The sequence below is a fragment of the Suncus etruscus genome, chromosome 17, assembly GCF_024139225.1.
Source record: "Suncus etruscus isolate mSunEtr1 chromosome 17, mSunEtr1.pri.cur, whole genome shotgun sequence".
Classification (NCBI taxonomy): domain Eukaryota; kingdom Metazoa; phylum Chordata; class Mammalia; order Eulipotyphla; family Soricidae; genus Suncus; species Suncus etruscus.
Window position 1 is genome coordinate 76,016 of NC_064864.1, and position 17,158 is coordinate 93,173.

General features: G+C 42.9%; 1 protein-coding gene across 1 annotated transcript in view; it reads right to left on the minus strand.

Annotated features, from left to right (window-relative positions):
- The window catches only part of LOC125994994 (histone-lysine N-methyltransferase PRDM9-like), a 60,924-nt gene extending 44,122 nt beyond the window's left edge, over nucleotides 1-16,802 (minus strand). The window contains exons 1-2 of the mRNA XM_049764547.1: nucleotides 16,712-16,802; nucleotides 15,007-15,133 (exon numbers count right to left, since the gene is read on the minus strand). Of these exons, the coding sequence (XP_049620504.1) occupies nucleotides 15,007-15,133; nucleotides 16,712-16,744 (160 nt within the window). The 5' untranslated portion in view covers nucleotides 16,745-16,802. The remainder of the gene's footprint in view (nucleotides 1-15,006; nucleotides 15,134-16,711) is intronic.
- Nucleotides 16,803-17,158: the final 356 nt, after the last annotated feature.

The window sequence follows — 17,158 nt, forward strand, 5'->3', positions numbered from 1 at the left end:
TACATCCTGTGCTTAAGTTAGGTGATGTCAATATCCCTACGCGGAAACTGAAGGGTCATTTACAAAGAAACATAAACACACCCATCGTTGAGGCGTTGTTAGAGCTCAGTGTGCAGCCAATCGTTACCTGTCCCGTGTGAAGGCCAGGATAATGCCCCACAGAACTGAAAGAAAATGCACGTATTTGCCATTTAAAATACCTCAAGAGTGCCTGAGCAATAGGACATAGGGAGGGCTAATGCATTGCCAACGACCTACCTGGTTTCGATCTAAGGCACCTTTTAGGGCTCACAGCCAGGAGTAATTCCTGCACACGAAGCAGGAGGAACCCCTGAATATTGCCATGTGTGGCCCTAAACACTAACTTTTACAAAGACACCACTATAGCATATTCCTCTTTCGATCTAAGGTACCTTTTAGGGCTCATAGCCAGGAGTAATTCCTGCATACAAAGCAGGAGGAACCCCTGAATATTGCCATGTGTGGCCCTAAACACAAACTAACTTTTACAAAGACACCACTATAGCATATTCCTCTGAAACATCAATGACTTTGTTTTTCTTTTCAATAATCTTTATATACTACCAGGGTACCCACCAGCCCATGCTCATATTAACTCCAGCAGTGTGCTCACGAATCAAACTTGGTAAGCACTATTTACAAGTCAAAATCTGAGAACCTAATTGCCCAAGATCAGATGAGTGGATAAAGAATCTTTTGGGTACATATAAGCACTGGAATACCATGTAGCTGTTAGGAAAAATGAAGTCATGACATTTGTTTATACATGGAAGGAGATGGAGAGTATTATGCTGAGTGAAATGAGTCATAGGGAACAGAATAGGCATAGAAGACTCTCACTCACTTGCGGAATATAAAAAATAATATAGTATAGTTGAATATGCAGAGACAATGAAGATCAAAAGAATCCGTTATTGGTAAGAAGCTTGCCACAAATTGTGGAGCAGTACAGTTAGGGTACAGAAAGGACCACTCTGCCATTGACAATGATAGTTGAAACTTAACATTCTGGACAAGAACTATGTGCTAAAATGAAATGAAATAATATGCACAGTTCCCCTCATTAACAGGAGTCAAACCAGTGTCAAAAAGGGAAAAAATGGAAGAGAGAGAGAAATAGTGTTTGTCCAGAGGCAAGCGACTGAAAGGGCAGAAGGGAAACTGGGCATATCAGTGGTAAGAAATGGGTACTGGGCCGGGCGGTGGCGCTAGAGGTAAGGTGCCTGCCTTGCCTGCGCTAGCCTTGGATGGACCGCGGTTCGATCCCCCGGCGTCCCATATGGTCCCCCAAGCCAGGAGCGACTTCTGAGCGCATAGCCAGGAGTAACCCCTGAGCGTCACCGGGTGTGGCCCCCCCCCCAAAAAAAAAAAAGAAAGAAAGAAATGGGTACTGTAAGGGGGTGGACACTGTATGACTGAAACTCATGAACAACTTTGTAAGCAAGATATTTAACTGAAGTATTTAATTAATAAAAAAAAGTATATATTAAAATGTAGATATTGTTGGGACCTGAGTTCTGAACAAGGAGAGATACCATTTTGTAAAAGCCACATGCAGGATTCTTTGGGTGCTGAGCAGTGAGAGATGCCATTCTGTAACAACCACAAGGTGTATGTCTTCACAAGCCTATTTCCATAGATACTGCCCCAAGCTACCTGGCTTGAAAAATTTGAAAACTGAGCAAAATTTTTCTTAGAGGCCACTGCTCATTATTATGTAGGAAATAAACTTGTTGGGTAGAGCAGTGGCCCTTACCTATAAAAAATTACAAGAGTAAAATATTTAGTGCAAGAAAATATAGGGGTTCAACAAATAGTAATTCAAAGAAATAAATTAAATGCTCTTAATTATTTTCCTATATTTTTATTCCTCTCAAACTATTAGGTAATATTAATTAGAGCCAGCTATAGTGCTGTTAAAAGGCCTTTTTAAAAATATAGATCCAGCGAAAGAATTTAACTGGCTGGGAGTTTGGAAGACATTCCAAATTCCTCATAAGTCATGAGTATCCCAGGATCATTCTTTTTTTTTTCTCGGCTGATCTGTGTCAAATTTTCTGTTGTCCCTGTTTGATGGTTTTGTTATTCTAGAATGTGGTTTGAGTCCAGCAAAAATTGTGTATTGTGCTATGCTTGTGCTTGGTGTCTATAGTTTTTATTATGCAAACAGCCCAGGAAACAGTAGAGAGGGGTCATCAAACTCTGGATATTTCTCATATGACTATCTGGACTTATTTGTCCTGGAGAAATTCTGGATTTATTTTTTTGGTCAATCTAAGCTCCTTTTCTGTCTAACAATCTAACAGTCAACAGTCTAACAGAAAAAAAAAATTTCACCATTTTAAAATTTAAGCCAGTAAGCTACAAAAAGTAATTTTTATTTTTACTAGACATTGGAAATTGATTTATTGTCCATATGTCAAAGAGTAAAGTGATAACTAATTAAGAAAAGAAAAATTGGGGGCCTTTCTTGTATTTGTACTGTAGAACATTTTTCTAACTTTGAAGATTTCTAAAAATATAAAATTGGGGCCGGAGAGATGAAGTAAGACATTTGCCTTGCATGCAGAAGGATGGTGATTCGAATCCCGGCATTCCATATGGTCCCCCGAGCCTGCCAGGAGCGATTTCTAAGCATAGAGCCAGAGTGCTGCCGGGTGTGACCCAAAAACAAAAAAACAAAACAAAAAGTGAGAATCATATTTCTCAAGCTTAGTAATAGTTTCTAAGAATAGTTGCAAACATATATTTGGCCTAATAACAATCTCCCTGCTGCTGTGCTAGGTATGTATATAGTTGAACATTTACATCCAGATGGCAAAATTAGTAATATACAATATGGCCTTGATTAAATATCACTTTACCTGAGAAAATCAGCATCAAGAGAAACATAAAAATAACTTTGTAATTCTCAGAGTAAATATTTTAAAAATTATTCTGCTCACTCAGATGAAAGGAACTCTTTGTAGGAACACCTTGCAAACTTGCTACTCTTAATTTATATCAGAATTGACACCAAAGGTCCAGCCTAGGAGTAAAAAACTTTTGAGATCTTGAGATTTGCCCTTAGATACCAGAGAAGCCTCTGGCTCAACTCCCCTGTCTTTTAATTCGAACTTATTATTCAGAAGATTTGTAGCCAACACAAAAAGCCTGTGAATTTATCTGTTGTGAAGACACATATAGATTAAACAATGTACTGATAAGCTTGTTGTAAACAATTTTTTTAACCTTGCAGGAAAGCAGATGTAGGCAGTCTCTCACATGTAAAATTCATGTTTAAATACATCCCTCTAGCTTTCAATAAACAGACACACAATTATGATCCACCACAACTGTGTCTCCTTCCTTCGCCGAAAACCACCCACTTTCCTGGAGACCCAGATAACTCCCTGAACTGTCTGGACAAAGTCGTCATAGCATGCCCTAACCCCTCTCTAACCCTAGCCCTAACCACTAACCCTAACCGAACCCTTAACCCTGACTCTACCTAACCTTCTAACCATAATGTAACCCTGACCCTGATCCTAACATAACCCTAACTCTGCCCCTGACACTAACCTTGACCCTAACCCCTAACCTTTAACCATAACCCTAACAAACCTAACGGTGACTAACCATGGTTTGATATCCAGCAATCCATTTGCTCTATACCGACTGAAATATCAGCTGATCCAATACTCAGCACTGAGTATGACCAGGAATGACCCCAAAACACAATGACATATACACAAGGTATGTGCTTATGGAATTCTTAATGTTTCCTACAATGACTCCATCTTAAATCAAGATTTTTCTGAATGGGCCTGATATCAATTTACGAATTAATGAATTAAGCTGAATACACTAAATCAGACACTGATTCTGTTTAAAATTGCTTGATAGTATGTTTTCTGTCCATTCTATTCCCCTACGCTTTGAATGGAGATGGAAATATTAAGATCAGAACAACATAAAGATGCATATTTTATTAGTAAACAAAACTAAATAGGAAGAACTTAGATGTCAGAAGACTTCCCTGACCATCTTCCTAGATACATTATAAAGATGGTGTTCATTACATTTCTTTTCTGTGGATGCTATGATATTATTGTTCATTAGTCACCTTTTCTTCAAACATAGGCCTTCTAACTTGTGTGTGTGTGTCATCTGGGGTTTGATGAGATGCGAAATCTGGCAGAAGCCTCATCCACACTATCTGCAAATGTGTGACTTCTCCAGTGTGTCCTCTGGTGTCTGATGAGACTTGACCTCACACTGAAGCCTCGACCACATTCTCTGCAAACATAGGGTTTCTCCCCTGTGTGTGTCCTTTGATGTCTGATGAGATCTGAGCTCAGACTGAAGCATCGACCACATTCTCTACAAACACAGGGCTTCTCCCCTGTGTGTGTCCTCTGGTGTGTGATGAGATTTGAGCTCAGACTGAAGCCTCGACCACATTCTCTGCAAACATAGGGCTTCTCCTCTGTGTGTGTCCTCTGGTGTATGATGAGATGTGACCTCTGACTAAAGCCTCGTCCACACTCTCTGCAAACATGAGGCTTCTCTCCTGTGTGTGTCCTCTGGTGTCTGACGAGATTTGAGCTCTCACTGAAGCCTTGCCCACACTCTCTGCAAACATGGGGTTTCTCCCGTGTGTGTGTCCTCTGGTGTCTGATGAGACTTGACCTCACATTAAAGCCACGCCCACACTCCCTGCAAACATGGGGTCTCTCCCCTGTGTGAGTCACTTGATGTGTGATGAGATTTGATCCAGCACTGAAGCCTTGCCCAAGCCTTACATACTTCTCTCTTACAATCATTGGCAAGTCTATCCCTCGAACTACTCTACCTGTGTCCTTTGGATTTTTTTCCAGGTCTGTGTTAATGTCTTCCTCCATTGTCATCTGCTTACTAGAGCTATCTATTTGACCGCTAAATAGTTTTGAAAAGGCTGTTGAAACTCTTTTTTGCTTCATCCTATTAGCCATATGAATGGAGCTCTTCTTGTGCTTTTGACTTTCAAGTATGTCATTCTTTGGTTTGTCTTTATATGGATCAGAATGTTGCCGCCATTGGTTTAGATCACATGGATAGGAATTCTCTGACTGAGGATGCTTTCTTGCAGATGTTCCCAGGAGGACCCAAGAGGGATGAGTTCGTTTCATGTGACGACTGAGGAAATTCTGACTGGAGAAGGTAAGAGAGCAGAAGGGACAAGGATGGATTTCTGACTTGAGTTCTGCTGAAAGAGAAATACTTTGGTCAGAGTACATGTTGACAAGGCTGTCTGAACCATAGCTCTATCTCCTGCTGAAGTCTATTCTCATAGCTTTCCTTACCTTGTTGATAAAGCAAGATAAAAATCTTCATGCTCCTAAATAGTCTGGTGTGTTTTTCTGTTTGGTTGGATTTTGTGGCCACACCTGGAGAAGCCCAGACCTTACTCCTGTCTCTGCTCTGGGAACCCTCCTGGCAGGACTGGAGAACTGTATGGAATGCTGTACTATACCTCTAGCCCCCTTAAATTGTGTTGTCATTTCATTTGCATTCACTAAATCTTGAAAATTCAGAAAGTACGTATCCAGAAACATACCTTTGTTTCTGTTTTTGTGCCAAACCTCAGAGTACTCAGGTATTACTTTGGATTTTCATTCAGCAAGTACTCTGTTTTTTTTTTTTTTTTTTTTTTTTTTTTTGGTTTTTTTGGGCCACACCTGGTGACGCTCAGGGGTTACTCCTGGCTATGCGCTCAGAAGTCACTCCTGGCTTGGGGGACCATATGGGACACCAAGGGATCGAACCGCAGTCCATCCAAGGCTAGCACAGGCAAGGCAGGCACCTTACCTTTAGCGCCACCGCCCGGCTCCAACAGCAAGTACTCTGGCTGGCTGGGGAAGACTATATAGGGTGTCAAGGATTGAACCTAGATTGGTGATAGAAAGGCAAACACTCTACCCACTGTGCAATCGCTTTGACCTCTAACCTGGAACTTTTGAACCGAATATGTTCAGTGACCTTTTGGAACACAGCACGTTGAAGTCCTATTACTCTGTGATGTGGTTTCTAAAGGTATTTTTTACTCTCCTGAGATGTAGTGACACTTGATTTCATGAGCTCAAATCATCCTTAGTGACTTCCTATGAGGGGAAAACTATTCAAGTCATTAGAAAGCACCTAGCTTGGAGTTGTACCAATGGAGACATAATAGGAACAGTTAGGATTAGAGACTATGAGTGAATAAATTTAATTTTAAACTCTGCCATCTAAAGTCATATTTAAGGGATAGAAACATAGTACAAGATCTACAGTGCATGCCTGGCCTGTGGACAATCCCACTTTAATTCCTGACACTGTATCTGGTCCCCCAAAGCATTGCCATAGTTATTCCTGAGCACAGATCCAAAATTAGGGGCCGGCGAGGTGGCGCTAGAAGTAAGGTATCTGCCTTGCAAGCACAAACCAAGGAAAGATCACGACCGAGGTTTGATCCCCCAGCGTCCCATATGATCCCCCCAAGCCAGGGGAGAGTAACCCCTGAGCATCAAAAGGGTGTGGCACGAAAAAAAAAAAGACACACCTATGCACATCATTTTGGGGCCGGAGAGATAGCATGGAGGTAAGGCGTTTGCCTTTTATGCAGGAGGTCATATCCCGGCATCCCATATGGTTCCCCATGCCTGCCAGGAGCAATTTCTGAGCCTGGAGCCAGGAATAACCCCTGAGCACTGCTGGGTGTGACCCAAAAACCACAAAATTAATCCCTGAATATTAATGGGTTTAGCCCATCCTCTCTACAAAAATTCAAAAAGTCATATTTAGGGGCAGAATCATAATTCAAATGGCAAGCCCTAGTTTTAATCCCTGAGCACTGTGTGCCCCAATGAGCAGAGCTGAATGTGACCTAGTAACCCCAACGACTACAAAAAATGAGTGCAAATGGCAAGTCTGCATGCTGTGTAGATCCCTAGTGCTGGATGATACCCCAGCATCACTGGGAGCCAGTCACAGCACTGCATTTTTTTTTTTTTTTTTTTTTTGGTTTTTGGGCCACACCCGTTTGACGCTCAGGGGTTACTCCTGGCTATGTGCTCAGAAATCGCCCCTGGCTTGGGGGGACCATATGGGACGCCGGGGGATCGAACCGCGGTCCGTTCCTTGGTAGCGCTTACAAGGCAGACACCTTATCTCCAGCGCCACCTTCCCGGCCCGCAGCACTGCATTTTAAATAGCCTCTGAGAAACAGTGAAAACAACCAGTGTGGCATGGATGCAGGGAGAAGGGAACTCTCGCTGCTGGTGAGAATGCTGTCTAGTCAAGCCTTTCTGAAAAATATTATGGATATGGCTCAAGAAAGTGGAAATTGAGCCCCCATATCATCCAGTAGTACCACTCCTAGGGATAGACCCTAAGAACACGAAAACACAATACAAAAATGTCCTCCCCACTACCATGTTCACCCCAGAACTATTTACATTAGCCAGAATCGGGAAATAACCAGGTGCCCAACAACAGATTCGTGGCTAAAGAAACTGTGGTACACCTACACAATGGAATTCTATGCAGCTATTAGGAAAAATGAAGTCATAAAATTGGCTTATACAGGGATGGAAATGGAGATTATTATCATCATATTATGAATCAGAGGAGAAGCCATAAAATAGTCAAACTCATCTGTGGGATATAAGAAAAAAGACTATGGTATGGTAATAATATCAGAGACAGTAGACAGAGAGTTGTGAGGACAAGCCTGTGATATGAATCTTGCCACAAAGAGTGGTCAGCATAGAGCAGGAACTGCACTGACTACTATCATGACAATGATTGTGAGAGAGAGAAACCAAATGCCAGTCTTAGAGAGTAGCAGGGTGGGCCAGAGAGGTAGCGTTTGCCTTGCATACAGAAGAGCAGTGGTTTGAATCCCAGCATCCCACATGGTCCCCCCCGAGCCTGCCAGGATCGGTTTCTGAGTGTAGAGCCAGGAGTAACCCCTGAGCGCTGCCGGGTATGACCCAAAAACCAAAAAGAAAAAAAAAAAAAGCGAGTAGCAGGGTAATGTGGGGGAGGGATGTGGGGACACTGGTACCAGGAAAGTTGCACTGGTGAAGGACATTGTACAATTTATAACTAAAACTCAACTATGAACAGTTCTGTAAACATGGTCCTTAAATAAAAATTTATTAAAAAAGGAATTAGTTGACTGAAACCTGGTTGAAGCAGTTGCATAGATGGAGCAAATACATGTTGTTTTCAGGTACTAAATAAGCTGACATGAAAGGCAAGACAGGTGGGGAGCACCATAGTGAGGAGCTTGGTGAAATCTGTATTAGCTTTGTGCTGGGCTTGCTCATAAATGGTTCAAAATACAGACAAAAATATATTTCTGAGTGGGCCAGAAGAAAGCACAGCAGGGGGGGTGTTTGCCTTGAGGCTGACCTGAGTTCAATTCCCATCACCCCATAATGTCCCCAAAGCCCAACAGGGGTAATTCCTGAAGCATGGGGCCAAGATCAACCCCAACTATTATCACTGAGTGAATCTCAAAATAAAAAGAAAGAAAATCACTTCCTTGGCGATATAAAAAAACCCCATAATGATCTAAGGGCAAAGGTCAGAGCAAAAGAAAAACACAGAGGGACATGAGTAGGGCACCCCGACATGGGGCTGTACAACTACACAGAGAGCACAAACATGGAGTGAAGGAATTTCAGGGTCTATTCTAAACACTCACACACATGGAACCAGAAAGAGGAAAGAGCAAAGGCAAGACAGCAGAGCTGCAGTTTATTCTGGGACTCAGCATCAAGGGAATTGAAAGGGAGCAAGAGAGGTCATGCACCAATGATCTGGGAGTCCCAAGGCCTAAGCCCAGGGTCCCCATTTCACACAGGCCCATCACAATCCACACCCAAACCACACCCTGAGCCCAGGAGGCTCTTCCCACACTCACCGGCAAACAGGCTTCGTGGTAGCCTCCCCAGGGCTCCTCCTTCCAACCAGGAGATTAGCGCAGGCTTTACCCCAAAATACCCTGCCACAGAAGGACAATCCTGCATTAGACAATGAAGGGGAAAGCAGTCCATGCATGAGTCTGGATCCCTAATGACAATGGCTAAATTGTAGAACAAATGAAGAACAGAATCGCTGCTGTTCATGTACTTGTTGGTTATCACAGAGGTGAGAATAGGCTACAATAAGAGTCTAACTGAGGGAGATGGATAACACAGCAGAGAAATAGGGAGCAACAGATCAGTACTGTCCTGCACATGGCCAATCTTCATTTGACCTCGGCACCCCAGTACTGGCCTGAGTCCTTCAGGGAATGAGCAAAGAGTAAAAAGCCAGGAGCAAAACCAAAAAACAAGCAAGCCCAAAGATGTCTTAAAAAGAGGCTGGGAGCTGGAGTGGTTGAGCAGGGCGTTAGGCATCTGTCTTTCACGAACTAGCCTAGGACGGACCGTGGTTTGATCCCCCAGTGTCCCATATTGTCCCCCAAGCCAGGGGCAATTTCTGAGCATATAGCCAGGAGTAACCCCTGAGTGTCACCAAGTATGCCCCCCCCCCAAAAAAAAAGGGAAGCTGAGGCTGCTGGTCCTGATCCTCCTACCATCCTGTGCCATTACAGTATTACAAACATTCTGGGACAAAATAGAACCCACAATATTCATGCTAAAAATAGATTCTAAATGAATTACTCAAAGAAAAATTACATAAACCAAATACCCAATTGTAACAGTAACAACCCAACACAATATAATGGCACAAGAGCCCTTTTATTTTGTCAATAGTTTGCTTAAATGTCAAGGGACTAAACTCTTCCAGCAAAAGTACAGAGTAGCAGCTCAGATCAGGAAACAAAACCCAGCCACCTGTTGCCTGTAGGAAACACACTTCAAAGTTCACGATAGACATAGATTTAGAATAAAAGGATGGAAAATAATTATACAAGCTACTGAAAAACAAACAAAAGCTGGTATAGTCATGCTTATATCAGACCAAATTGCATTTTACCTCAATCAAGTACTTAGAGACAAAGATGGACACTACTTATTGACCAGGGGAACAATAGACCAAGAAGTACTAACCCTGATCAACAGTATACACCAAACATAGAGTCAGCGATATATGTAAGGCTTTTACTCACAAACCTATGAATCATATGAATGGAAACACGATAGTAGTGGGAGATTTCAATATGACATTATCTCCACTAGACAGATCCACTAGTCGGAACACTAGCAAAGACTTAAGAGCCCTAAATGAGAAACTAGAAGAAGTAGGACTGATGGATCTATACAGGACCTTTCCTCCTCAAAAAGCTGAATACACATTCCTCTCAAGTGCACATGGAAACTTTTCTAGGATAGACATTTCAGGACAATAAGTCTAACATACATAAACTCATAAATACAAAAATTATACCGAGTACCACATCAGACCACGATGCCACAGAGATCAAGACTTTTTGTAAAAGTCTAACATCTGGAGACTAAACAACATGCTGCTCAACAACTGCTGGAATCAAAGAGGAAATCAAGGAAAAAAGAGATTTCTTGAGATGAATGATAATGAAGAAAAGAACTGACTGAATCTATGGGACACAGTTAAAGCAGTAATTAAGGGAAGCTCAAAGCAATACAGGCCTGCCTACTTGAGGAAAGAAAAAGTAAAAATCAACAACCTAAAGGGACAACTTAAATATCTGGACAACCAATAGCAAAAGACCCAAACACAAGCAGAAGAAAAGAAACAATAAAAACCAGAGCAGAAATCAACTATATGGGATCAACAAAAATAATACAAAGAATTGGGGCCGGAGACATAGCTTGGAGATAAGGTGTTTGCCTTGCATGCAGAAGGATGGTGGATCAAATCCCTGCATCCCATATGGTCCCATGAGCCTGCCAGGAGCGATTTCTGAGCAAGTAAGCCCAGAGCACAGCTGAGTGTGATCCAAAAAACAAAAACAAAAACAAAAAGAAAAGAAAAGAATAGAAAACTGTAAGATGATAACCAACAATTAACAAAACAAAAGTGTTCCCCCATCTTCCTCTTTCCCATAAATCTATTTTGATATGTAGATCCCATCTGAATTACTCTCCACCTTCCCCCTCCTGGTGTACTGGGAATTGGCATAATAAAAGAAGAGTTCTGGCTTTTGGCTCTAGCAGAGACCACGAAGGAGACCATGAACAGCCACTGACTGACTCCATTACTCTGTCCTGACTAGCTTGGGTTTTTATTTCTTCACCGCTACCCTGCTTCTTCAGACCAGTTTGCATGGGGGTAGGTAGAATTAGGATGTGTGGGTGATTTCACAACACTGAGTTACTACCATTGACTATCCAAAACATTGAAAAATTGAGAATCTTATCATATTTCTTCTATGAAGCTAATATCACACTCATTCTCAAAGCTGACAAAGATGCTACCAAGAAAGAAAACTACAGACCAATCTCACTAATGAACATAGATGTACAAATAAATCGACATCATATACCAGATCAGTAAAAGAAAGGATAAAAATCACATGATTATATCTATTGCTGCAGAGAGAGCATTTAATAATAAATTGTGTATTTATTTCTACTGACCTTCAGAGACCAAGAATCCAAGAAGAAAACAATGATGGTGCCCTGACCTTCTGGTCACTATGACGGCAACCTTGAATTGGACAGAGTGCACAGTGCCCATTACTGGAACAAGGGTGGACATTGCCCCTGTTCTGAATGTGTTAGAGACCCTTTCAGGCAGAAGCAGACAGTGACGGGGAGAAGCTGAAGACTCTGAGCAGCATCCCAGAGAATGAGACACTACCACCTTTCTTCTACCACAGTGTTTTACGTGAGGACCTTGGCCCACCCAACGTATGGAGGTGACATCATATGGATGATGTAGAAGGCAAAGAGAAGCTTCATTTGAGGGAGGGAGCCAGAGAGTAAGCATAGAGGCAGGGGGTTTGTCTTGCGTGAGATGGACAGTGGTTTGAATTCCAACATCCCATATGGTCCCTACAGTCTGCCAGGAGTGATTTCTGAGTGTAGAGCCAAGATTAACCCCTGAGCACTGTCAGGTGTGACCCAAAAACCAAAAAAAAAAAAAAAATAGCAGGAAGATGAGTGGGTCCACCACCCAGATTCCAGCTCAGGAACCGGAGGCCTTTTCATTCTAAATGACCTCAGCAGCCTACTACAGAAGAAAGAGAATTCAAGCCCAACATAAGACCATGCTGAGGAGAAACTACTTTCAGAATCTCTACAACTTTCTTTTTTTTTTTTTTCTTATTTATTTATTTTTTTGTCTGCAACTTTCTTGTAAGTTAATCTATTGATCCTATTTGCATCGGCCATTATATTGCTGATTAAACATTCTACCTGTAGAGATTCTAATAGCTTCTGTTTTGTTCTATGGCCCCTGCAAACAGAAAAATTTGCATTCAACTTTAGTGGTTTAATATCAGTTTGCATAGTTCCAAAGAAATGAAAATGTTAGATTTTTTTTTTTTTGGTTTTTGGGTCACACCCAGTGGCGCTCAGGGGTTACTCCTGGCTCTATCCTCAGAAATCGCTCCTGGCAGGCACAGGGGACCATATGGGATGCCGGATTTGAACCACTTCTGCAACAAAGGCAAACACCTTACCTCCAGGCTATCTCTCCAGCCCCCAAATGTTAGATTTTTCAAAGTTCTCAGCTATCCTAGTGAATATCTCCTAATTGCTGTGATGTTTGTATATATTATTTAGCAACTTATTCACAAATTATGTCTGCAAAAATGTTCTAATGTCTTTGTCCACAGAAGTCTATGGAAAGGAACTTCGATACTATATTCTTCTTACTACAGTGCTCATTATAAGAATGTTTTAGCAAACTTACTTTTACACTATATATCTGCAGAAATGTTCTTGTGATTTTGTTTAGAGATGTATATATGAGAAGAAACCCAAATGTTCTAGACTCATATTACAGTGCTTAGTGTAATAATGTTTAAGAATTTTCAAATTAAGTGTATCTGCAGAAAGGTTCTAAAGTTTATGTTCAGAGAAGTCTATAAAATAAAATTTTGTGATATGCATAAATAAGACAAAGATATGGAACAAGTGGATTGTTTGAAAATATGTATACACAATCTGACCTTTGATGCTTTTATAGCCAACTTTTACTGTGCCTATTGCAAAATACCCATTTTTATAACTTCTGATCTAGGATTCCTGCCGCTGGTGGAGCAAAGTAGAACAAAACTTAAAGCTTTTTCTAGTTTTGTCTTGTTATAAACAGAAAGGGTGCAATTGTAATTGTAACATGTTATTGTAACACAGCTATTAGCTCAAAATAAATGCATTCCCCCAATCTTTGTCTTTACTGTAAATCTCTCTTTTGATATATATATATATATATATATATATATATATATATATATATATATATATATAGTCCACCTGGATTACTCTGAAACTTTCCCTCATGTTGTACTGGGGACTGGTTTGATAAAAGAAAATGGAGTTCTGGCTTTTGGCTCTGGCAGAGACCAATAGGGAGAAGCCATTAATCTCACCTCATAGCTTGGGTTATTTCTTTACTGGTTGACTGGGAGTTAGAAATACATGCAAGGAGTGATCTCAACAACTCGTGGATTTTATTTTATAATCACTTATCATTAGAGAAATCCAAATCAAAACAATGAGATATCATCTTACACCAGTAAAGATAGCACATATCAAAAATACTGTGAACAATCTCTGCTGGCAGGGATGTGGTCAGAAGGAAGTCTTCTTCACTCCTGGTAGGAATGCAGCCTAATACAACCCCTATGGAAAACTGTATGGAGGGTTCTCACTACACTCAAAATTGAGATGCCATATGACCAGGCAAACCCTCTTTTGGGTATGTATCCCCCAGGCAGAAAGACATTCATCCACCCTAAAAGTACGTCTTAAAAAGGAGAGGTTGGAGAAGTTAGGGTATGTGACATGATCCAAATTGACAATGAGCCCAGGAGCCATACAGCTGCCACCAAGCCCCACCAGAAGGGATTTCTGGGTGCATATCTGAGCATAAGCCACTAGACTGCCTCTGTAGTCCAAATACAAAAACAAAACTGCCAATTGTCCATGGCCTGAGAAAGGACACAATGTACTGGGCAACATGCTCTGCATGTAGGAACATCAGATTTGATACCAGCCCAAAATAATGTCCCAATAAGTACTGGAGAGACCCCAGGAAATGCTACCAAGTGGAACTTTTAAAAGCATGAAAAGAAGTCAACTCACTTACAAATTTTGCAGTCTCATTAGGACAGAAATAGCAGAGAGGAGAGCACAGGATCATAAACAGGACAACCCAGGGATGATCACTGGCAAACAAGATGATGCCAAAAAGAAAAAGTCCTGAGCAAACCCAGGTGAGACTAAGATCACACAGTTCATGAAATCATATCACTTGTGGCCAAATCCAAAGGAATCAGGATGGATTTCTGGGTCTGTGCTCAGGGAGGACACCAGTCAGGCTTAGGGGAGCACATGCAGAGCCAGGCATCAAATCCATTTTGGCCCAGATACGGCAAACCCCAGAAACAATGTATATCACTAGTTGCTGAAAAGACATTTATAAATATAAAGTTGGATTCATCTAAGAAATAAAGTCAGAGGGTAGGGGTCACAACAGTAGGGAAGCAGGGCCAGAGATAACACAGCCATAGGGCACTGGCCTGGCACATGGCTGACCCTGGACAAAACCAGCTGGCATCCCATATGGTCCCCCAGCCTACCAGGAATGAGTTCTGAGTGCAGAGCCAGGACTAATCCCAGAGTGCTGCTGGTGTGGCCAAAAATAAAATTAATTAATAAAAACTAAAAAAAAAAAAAAAAAAAAAAAAACAACAGTAGGGAAAAGCTTAATGTTGGGCTCAGCAGAATCATAGCCCTGGTTGAGCCTATATCCCTGCAGATCCAGGCACCTCCCAGGTTGTAGCCCACAGCAGCAGCCCAGGGCCAGGGCAGCTCTCACCTACTGCCTGCAGGTGCTCGTAGGTCTCCAGCATCACATCTCGGTAGAGCTTCTTCTGAGAGATGTCCAGGCATGGCCACTCTTCGATGGAGAAGTTCACGGCCACATCAGGGAAGGTCACCAAGCTCTAAGCACACAAAGGAGGGGGTCAAGGCCAAGGCTCACCCTGGGCCCTGGGGGTGAGATAGGATCCCTTAGGGTCCTAGAGGGACTCAGGTCCTCTCCACTCTGCCTCTCTCCACAGGCACCCAGAGGGGGAAGGTTCCCAGACATCATGCTAGAAAGCCTTATCAGACAACATGACACGCTGACAGTATTCAAAAGGGTCTAGTAGGTGCTTCTTTGCACATAGACCACCCACAGCCGATCCATGCATTAGATTCCCTGAGTACTGGTGAGTGAAACCAAGACTACAGAGCCAAAGGAGCTGAAATAGCAACTCTGGATATGGCCCAAAATGCTAAACACACACTAGCCCCTCCTACCGCCTGAGCCCATCTGTGCCCAGGACACAAGCAGTGAGAAGGTAAATTAGAGGTCCAGTGAATGAATCAAAACTGTGTTTGGAGATATCTGCACTCAAACAAATCCCTCTTGGGCGTGTCAAAATGACCCGACTCCCAGCAACTATGGCTTTCAAGAAGATCCTTTGCTCCTGTTTCTCCATTAGAACCACAAGCCATGGGACCGCAGACAAGGAGGCTTTGGAAGTGCACCTGGTTTACTGAGGAGAAATGTGGCTGTAGGGAGGAGCCTGACTCTGCAGAGTGAAGGACAAAAGAATTGAGCGGCATTCCTGGGTCTTGAGCAACAGTGCCAGGAAAAACATGGACCAACATGGGATCAATCCTGGCACAAGCTGGTGTCCTCTATGTCACCTGGAGCAAAACCTCTGAGTAGAGTCAAGGAGAAGCCTGAGCACCACCAATGTGGCACAAAAATCAGGACAAAACAGAAAAGCAGGCACAGCACAGCACAAAGTACCTAAAACTAAAACCAAACGAAACCCACAGGAAAAGGCACATGCAGGAAAGAGCCTTGCTGTGTTCCTTCAGGCAAGGCAGGAAATTCTTCACCAGGAGCCCAGACCCAGGCAACAGCCTGGCATCTAAGAGCAGCAGAAAAATACTAAAGAACCCTGTGCTGGACCATCAAGACAATCTGGTGGGGGCCTCAGATGGGGCTGTATCCCTGATATCCCATAGGGTCCCCCCGCCCAGAAGGTATGATTCCAGAGTGCAGGGACAGAAGAATTTTTTTTAGCCATGGTGCCAAAAATTAGGAATAAACAAACAAATAAATCAAAGATTTATAATAAATCAAATAAAGAGCCTTTCTTCAGGTGAGGGAGGAATATTACTTTATGGCAGACATCCTGGGATCCAGATCTCTTTTGACCAATATCCAGGTTTGAATTACCAGGAGCTCAACACCATGGAACCTGGCATACTCCTCAGACTGGCAGGGGTGACCCAAGAACACTGGGTCAGGAGGAAGGCCTGAGCACAGCTGCGTAGTCCCCAACATAAATACAAGTCAGCAAACAAGAAGAAAAGAAAAAAGAGAACAAACTGTAGAGTAGCAGCAGCCCCACCCATCCCCAGATTCCTTCCTAAAACATCTCTGAGGTCCCCGGGTCCTGGGGGCTTGCACTTCTGTCCCCCTATCCTATCCAGAATTGTCAGAGCCCACACTGCCCTCTTACCTGAGGACAGGACGTCAGACGGTGTGGCCCCATCTTCTCCAGCCTGGATTATTCCTGAAGAGCAGCAGCGAGGTCCATTGCCCAAAGTCCTGGAGAAAAGTCAAGGCCATGAGCAACAAAGATGAGCACAGCCCCTGCCAGCTGCTTCCTGCTGGGTCTAGCTGGATTCTAACCCTGATCAGCACGTCTCAGCCGGGCATCCCCCACCTGCTCCTTTCGGAGGGAACAAGTGGAAAGCGCCCACGGAGCGAGCGCGGTGTCCGGCAAAATCACCCTACTACGCACAGCGCTTACAAAGGACCATGATGGGGCCTGCGTGGGCGGTTGGAGCTTCCGGACGAAAATCTGCTTGAAGACCGGGAACTCTTCGGGGGAGGGGACAGTGGCCCAGAGGGGCTGAGCCAAGCTGGAGAACGGGGTGGACTCCGTGCCCGACCTTGCGGGGGT